Source organism: Bombyx mandarina, chromosome 11 (genome assembly GCF_030267445.1).
Source record: "Bombyx mandarina strain Sakado chromosome 11, ASM3026744v2".
NCBI classification, from domain to species: Eukaryota; Metazoa; Arthropoda; class Insecta; order Lepidoptera; family Bombycidae; genus Bombyx; species Bombyx mandarina.
This window is the reverse complement of record NC_143218.1, coordinates 4,186,878-4,194,610: the sequence shown is the minus strand read 5'-3', so window position 1 is coordinate 4,194,610 and position 7,733 is coordinate 4,186,878. Positions and strand designations below refer to the sequence as shown.

Here is a 7,733-nt window from a genome sequence, read left to right as displayed (position 1 = left end):
TTGACGAGTTGGTAAACCGCCACATGATGACATGAATACTAAATATTGTCTGACTATTATCTATTTGCAGACGTCTTCTTACTACTTCTAATAGTAAAAAGTAGCATATGGAATAGCCACTTCCATACTGACAGCTTAATGTGGCTCTTGTTCATTAATTATAATTTATGTTTCAGTTATAAATCTTCGAATGCAGCTAAATGGCCACTAATACCAGTTGAAGTTATCAATGACACAGGCACAACTAAGCTAAAGGCCTGTTTTCAAACTTTCTTCGAAGACGGACTTAACTTCGAAACACTGTAGAGGATTCCAAAATCGAATACTAAGTGGTAAAAAAACTGTAAATACGCTGTCAATGAACGTTGTGATTCTACGTAGTATGAATGTAGTCACCACTATCAGCAAAGGAAGCTTATCGTAGCTTACTACATTTTGCTGTAGGTAATTCTGGTGAGTTCGCAGGGCTCAAACCTGACGACGTTGCTAACACGAACAAGCAGTGCTTCGCAGAATCTACCACCGGATCGAAAACGCGACCCACTAAGAAGATCCGACGAGAAACTTAGTAGGATGTGTCTGTGGGTTAGAGTCTGTATTGAGTAAATATCAGGAATATATTTGCATGATCAGTTTTATTCAATTAGATATTTATAAGTTCATTCTAACAAGGACATTTTAGAAAAAAAATCCTAATGTGAAATCGACTAAGACTTTGTATTTTTGTGGCGCGTGCATCACTACGAACATCCGTTGTCGTAGGTAACTGTCAAACTTTAGTATTCAATCTATGACATCCGCCACGAATTTGGATCATTTTGATTTATAATTAGTCTATGCACTACGCACAGAACAAACCAAAATGGCGTCGTAGAAAATCTAAAAGTTTGATACGCTGTGTCTTTCTACAAATACGTTATTTTAATCTGTGCTTGTAGTTCTTAATAACAAAATGAGTGAGGACGATAGTATGTTTTATTGTTCATTTGTTAGTATTCACTATATAATCTGTGAATGCGGCGAGACATTTCCAACCGAAGATGATCTTCGATTACATTTGGAGAAAGAACATCCTCATAAAAAAGAGAAAAAAGAATTTAAATGTGGCGTTGTAAGTATTTAACAGAGAAAAATGTAGTTTATGGGGCGGCATTCGTTTTGGACCCTTTGCCAAATATAAAAGTCAAATTATTTGAGAATATAATGTATAAAAGTAGAGTTTCATTTTCTTTATTACGGAATTTAACTTGTTTATTACACATTTTACTATTGGAATTTCAACTAACATGTCTTGTTACATATTTACATAATTATATACACACAATTCAACACAAAGAAACAAATCACGAAAATATTAGTATAAAATTAAACAGTGTTAATGGCAGTATCTGAAAATTTCCTTGGTAACATGTAATTGCATATTGTGTAGGAATTGTTCTAGTATTTAAATTTATAAATAGACTACATGTTTATAAATTAAGTGAAGTCCAGTACTGTTACAATAATTAGATATCTTTTAAGTAAACTAATATATTTATGAGTATAAACAGATGTTGGTGATATGATAATCTATAATAATCTCCCCCACGGCTCTAAAGAGACACAATAATAGATATTCTAACCTCAAATATCATTCTTCTACAAACACACATTGGACCCAAAGTCATTAAAGCCTTGACCAAGAAGCAATCAGTTTATTTGGATCCATTCCTCTTATTTCTACCTCAAAAAGATCTTATGTTTCTATTTAAAGAATAAGACAGTAGTTTTACTGGTGGTAGGACGTATTGAGTCTGTATGAGTAAGTACCACCACCCTGCTTATTTCTGTAGTGAAACAGAAATGCGTTTCAGCTTGAAGGGTGGGGCAGCCATTGTCTAAAAACGGAGACCTTAGAACTCATCTCTCAAGGTTGGTGGCATCATTTACTTTGTAGATGTAAATGGCTCTGTTAGGCTCAGGTGGGCCGGGAGCCGTCCATCCTCCAAAGTCATAAAAAAAATATCTAGAATGCATCTACTCTCATCTGAAGCTAGCTCCCATAAAGATATTCTAAGTTATCCTTATGTACATGATTAAGTTCCAATTGTCATGATTTCAGTGCGACAAAACCTTCTCTCTGGAAGAGGAATGTGTGAGGCACTACGAGGAGGCGCACATAGATCTGGACCTGGACCAGGAGGGCACGGAGACCGATGATGTATTCCTTGGCTACACGGATCCTAATGAAGTGGAGGTCCAGATACAAGGGAATGTTGTTCAGAAAGTTGTCTGCGAATTCTGCGGTGAAGTTTATGCTGTAAGTTATTTAAGTCATCATCAAATCAATGTTGATAAGTCTAAATCAATCTACAAGAAGTGCTTGGAGTTATGTTATCAGCATATGATTTAGGCATTGCAGTGTTTACTTCCTGTGGAATATGCACACCAACATAATTTCATTACCTGTTATAATTATTAATATTATTATTTTTTAAATTGGCTTCATTGCCTTAGGCATTGATTTTACCAATGTCACAGTATACACAAAAATGATAGGTGTTTAGAGAATAGGATGCAAAATTGTGATTTTAAGAACAGCACTAGGCTTCTTACCTTTTACACTACAAATAATCTGTAATTCTCTGTTTCAGTCTTGTTCAACCCACATTTGCTCGTTGAAATTTGAACCCATTGAATCTGAAGCTAAAGTCAGAAAGTACAAACAGCCAAAGAACATTGTGTGCGAAGTGTGCGGCAGGAAATATACTGTAAGTATTTATTTAATGTGCTCTTGATGAGTACTGGACTACTAGTTTTATTGCTACTGACGTATCATCTCTCGGGACAGCATGCTGGAGTTCAGAGAACATAGACATCCCAGTATGACATTGAAGTTTTAATATTTATTTGTAAGTTTATGAATTTTAATTGAATGATTTTTAAGAAACTCCTACACACCTCATTGAAGTCGTCCGTGATTCAATTCACACATTTCAATGATTTTAATTATATTGCTTTAATATTTAACAAACATATGGATTAAGTTTGAGGAAAACTGGGAAGGAATTTTGTGTAATCGATCTAAAAATGCCTATAAAATTAAATCTCTGAATCCCTATCATGCGTGTGATGAATTCCACTGCTATGCTTAGAAACACAGTCAATAAAAAGGAAATAAATTAATACAGATAACATACACATAGCTATCAATTATTTTATATCGAAATGTTAAAAATGAAACAATTACTGTAATAGAAAGAAGTATATATTCAGGCCTTTATTTTGAGTCAAGCTTGGAGCTGATTTCAAATATACAATCACTATGAAACTATTGTTTTATAACAGCCATGCTAACCTTTCAAGTTGGGAGACTGATAAGATATCTCATCAGAATTTATCCATGTCAATAAGCTCACTAGTTTCTGATGGTAACGAATATATCTGGTATATGAGCAATACGAGGTTTGAGTCTCTGTTAGACTTGATTTGTGTTTGTGATTATTATGGTTTATTATTTAACTAGCGACCCGTCCTCGCTTCGTTTCGGAAACATCAAATTTTATTATTGATAGGCGAGTCCCGCCATGTTGCGCGCGGTACGACAATAACTGCGGGTAACGCCGCGGGGTGAAGCTAGTCTAAAAAAAATAGCCCAAGCTACTCCTCATATCATCAGCTACCTATTAGTGAAAGTCTCATCAAAATCGATCCAGCCGTTCCAGAGATTAGCCGGAACCAACAGACAGACAGACAAAAATTGTAAAAAATGTTATTTTGGTGTATGTACCGTATATATATATTCATATGCATGTAGTAAAAAGCGGTTGTTTCACTACTACAAACAGACACTCTAATTTTATTTATATGCATAGATTAAGCAAATTACAAGCTCAATGACACATGTCAGTTCACATTTATGTCTATAACACACAGTGTATGTTCTTAATTGATACATCCACACTTAATCGTTTTTAAGTAACAACGAGCATAGAAGTCTTGTGAATATCTTAGTTCTTTGGTACGGATTCAAAACAACATTATTCTACATTGGTCTGTTGAATGTAATTTACTGGACAGGTTTCATCATAGATCTTTTCCATTTTCAGTCAAATGCAGCACTGAGGTACCACCAGAGAGTGCACACAGGAGAACGCCCATACAAATGCCACATGTGCGAGAAAACATTTACAATGCCCTTGTTCTTGAAGGTAACCATTAACATAGTATTTTGATAGTAGAGTGGAATAGTTATATCATAAAATAAAAAAACGAAAATAATTAAAAAAATGTTGTAGTGGACCGTATTGTGAATCCAATCTATTCTCAAATCCACATAAGTACACACAAAAAAAAAAATCAAAATCGTTCCAGCCATTTAGGAGGAGCTCACTAACATACAAACGGACAAAAGAATTATATACAGGGTGTTACAAACCGTAAAGCCGAATGGAGGTTAAATGGGGCTTTATAACGTGTCCATTTACAATATTTAAGAACTCTAGTAACGCTGTATAACATACCACAAAAAAAAAATTTTTTTTTCACTGATGTACACACCCTGTTTCAGTAAAATTAAAGAGTAAACTACGCAGAATGTACATACATTTAGTTGTAGGTAACGATTAGAAGATTTGAAATTGACAACATCTTTTTTTTCCAACTTCACATTTTTTGAAGACAGTACTTGAGTATAATGACATCCTTGTATTGAGGTAGCACACATTTATGAATGAAAAATAGGCATAGTATTAAAGTAGACAATTATTATGTAAAATAGATATGTAGATCTTTCTGTTAAATAATCGGTTTCCCTGACAGCTCACTATGGTTGCAATAAATTTAGGCTTTGATAATGAATTATATTTTTAGGGGATATTTTGTAACACATTGTATATTATTAAGTATAAGATACTTAATGGTAAAAAAAATTAGTTATTGGTAGATAGAATTGGTTTAATATTGAAACTATCTTTGTCCTTTAAAATACAACAAAGACAGATTGTGAAATCTTATGTAATTCTATTTGAATAATTAAAAAATTACATATATTCGAAAGAACACCCTTATATTGAAAGAACACCCTTAGTTGAAATATGTGTAACTTATTAGTTATCGTGAACGAAAATAAGTTTAGTAATAAAATTTAGTTTAGTAATCATGTAACCATAAATAAATATTTTCAGGTTCATGTCAGAACTCATACTGGAGAGAAGCCCTATCAATGTCTCCAGTGTCCCAAAGCGTTCAGTAACAAAGCAGCTCTACTGAGACATGACCGTGTGAGTTAATTATATTTTAAGAGTGCATTATTACGAATGAGTGAGCCCAATTAGCCTCAGTCTGGCTTGTGAGCTTGATGATTATCTTAGAGTAGATTATTTGGGTAAAATACATCAGGAAAACTTCACGATATCTAGTATATCTGAGAATTACTTAGTGTGGATTCTCATTAGAGGTTGCAATAAGCTGAGAACTCTAGTGAGAATCCTCATCGGACTCTGTACATGAACTGGGCACTTTTTCTGATCAAGTATGGAGGTATCACGAGGGGCATGAGAGCCTGATCATACTGAGTGATGGCTGGGAAAGTAGTTTAGTTCAGTTTGGATTACGGCCTGAACAGAGGTGTCAGTCACTGGAGAGAAATCTATAAGATCTATAAGAGACCCAGTGACTGGTGACTTATACTCCCACCAATACTTTCTAGTACTGCTAATAAATCAGCTCAAAGATCAATTGGTGTTAAGTGTTTATCGGAGCTTACAGAAATGTCAGCACAAATGTTAGACATTTTGTAGGGTTGCAGGCGTTTCGGTTTGAAGGGTGGGGCAGCTGTTGTAACTATACTGAGACCTTAGAACTCATATCTCAAGGTGAGTGGCGCACTTGCGTTGTAGATGTCCGTGGGCTCCAGTAACCACTTAACGCCAGGCGAGCTGTGAGCTCGTCCACCCATCTAAGCAATAAAAAAAAAGTGAGACCATCTATTAACTAAAATGTGTGATGAATTTCAGGTCCACACCGGAGTAAAGCCGTACAAGTGCCCGAAATGTGGCAAGGCCTTCAGCCAGTCCAACTCAATGAAGCTACACGTCAGCACCGTGCACCTGAAGATGCCGGCTCCGTACAAAAGCAAGTATAGGAAGATGATGGCGATGCAGCGAGTTAAGAATAATTCTTCAAGCGATTCGGATAAGAAAGGCAGAAGCAATGCTGAAATCGAACGTGCAGTTAAAAGTGTCAGTGATTTAGTGAATGTTAAAGAAGAAAGTGACGAGGAGAAGGTGGTGGTTAAGAGTGAGAGTGCGTACGATATGGGGGAAGCAGTCCTGTTTGATGAGATGGGTAACGAGGTCACCTATGAAGTTGTTTACGACTAACTGAATGAGTTAATGGTGAATGATGACTCTCTGAGAAGTATTTACTGCATTGAAGCGGTTTGTTAGCGGCAAGTTAGCAGTAGGCAGCGGCTTGGCTCCGCCCCTGTCATTACTGAAGTCCATGGGCGACGGTAACCACTCACCATCAGGTGGGCCGTATGCTCGTCTGCCTACAAGGGTAATAAAAAAAAAATTTCACATTGAAGGGCTATGCAATATAATTCAGTCTTTGACCTCATGTCTTGATGTCATTGATGAGACTCACGTTCTGAGGTATAAGGGCTCTTCAGACTAAAGGACAGCCGTGAAGTTGGTCACGGGCTTAGAGTAATAAACAAATGTAAATAATATATGTCTAGTAATGTGAGGTTTAATTTCCAAAACTTGTGTAGTTCTGTTGTCGTGGTTACTAAATATGTCATTACTGCGATGTTATATCTCTAGTAATTTAGATGAAATGAAAATATCATAAGGAAAATTTAATTGTAGTAAATTGTATATTTGCGACTCCAAATTATACGAATACTAAGTTGTGTTGAAATGTGAATTATTCTTTTAATTGAATTTTTTTTTGTAAAGAGGAATAAACATATACTTAATTAATCTGTATTTTCTATACTAATATTATAAAGAGGAAAGATTTGTTTGTTTGTTTGTATTGAATAGGCTCCGAAACTACTGAACCGATTTGAAAGATTCTTTCACTGTTTGGAAGCTACACTATTCCCGAGTGACATAGGCTATATTCTTTTTTTTTTTAATTAGGGTTCCTTACTAAAACTCAAATAATGTAGCCCAAGGTGTAAAAATATTACGTAAAATATTCCTTAATCGCGTGCGCTGAAAAAGCTACTGATGATAGAATAAAATAATGTACTATGACTTTGTATATAACACATTATTATTTACAAAAAGTGTCGCGACAGCATATGTCTAACTATTATAGTTATGCTGCAATAAATGTTCTTTTATTTTAAAAATAAAACAACTTCAAATATCGTTTACAGGGAAGCTCTGACTCAATAAACTCACTCACGAAAATTAGGAAAATAATAATATATAAATAATAAAAAAATAGATAAAGAACAAGTATTATTAAATGAAAATAAAGTTCATTAAAATGATAATATTCAAACTATCTTTACAATTTTCTATCTTTAGAAACCTGACGCAAATATAATGGCTGTATTATATAGATGTGTATTATAATTTTTTATTTTGAAATTTTTGTTAAAGACCCGAGCGGAGCCGGAGCGGGCCGCTAGTGTATAATAAAGTGTGGGATTTTAGTGATGTGATGTAAGTAAAAACTGATGTGACACTGAAGTGAAGTTTTTTTTTTTATTGCCCTTGTAGACAGACAAGCATACG

The 7,733-nt window shown here is 34.8% G+C and overlaps 1 protein-coding gene across 1 annotated transcript; it reads left to right on the top strand.

Annotated features, from left to right (window-relative positions):
- Nucleotides 1-782: 782 nt before the first annotated feature.
- Nucleotides 783-6,965, top strand: LOC114244366 (uncharacterized). Its single transcript, XM_028176149.2, has 6 exons — nt 783-1,111; nt 2,102-2,299; nt 2,634-2,750; nt 4,089-4,190; nt 5,166-5,261; nt 5,997-6,965. Exons 1-6 carry the CDS (start codon nt 953-955, stop codon nt 6,360-6,362), a joined length of 1,038 nt encoding a protein of 345 aa, XP_028031950.2. The 5' UTR covers nt 783-952; the 3' UTR covers nt 6,363-6,965.
- The last annotated feature ends 768 nt before the right edge of the window (nt 6,966-7,733 follow it).

What these genes read in the sequence shown, in the direction of transcription:
- LOC114244366 (XM_028176149.2), top strand. Translation starts at nt 953, where the DNA reads ATGAGTGAGGACGATAGTATGTTTTATTGTTCATTTGTTAGTATTCAC. An exon ending in TCTGCGGTGAAGTTTATGCT is followed by an intron (nt 2,300 to 2,633) that starts GTAAGTTATTTA and finishes TCTCTGTTTCAG; the next exon opens with TCTTGTTCAACCCACATTTG. An exon ending in TGTGCGGCAGGAAATATACT is followed by an intron (nt 2,751 to 4,088) that starts GTAAGTATTTAT and finishes TTCCATTTTCAG; the next exon opens with TCAAATGCAGCACTGAGGTA.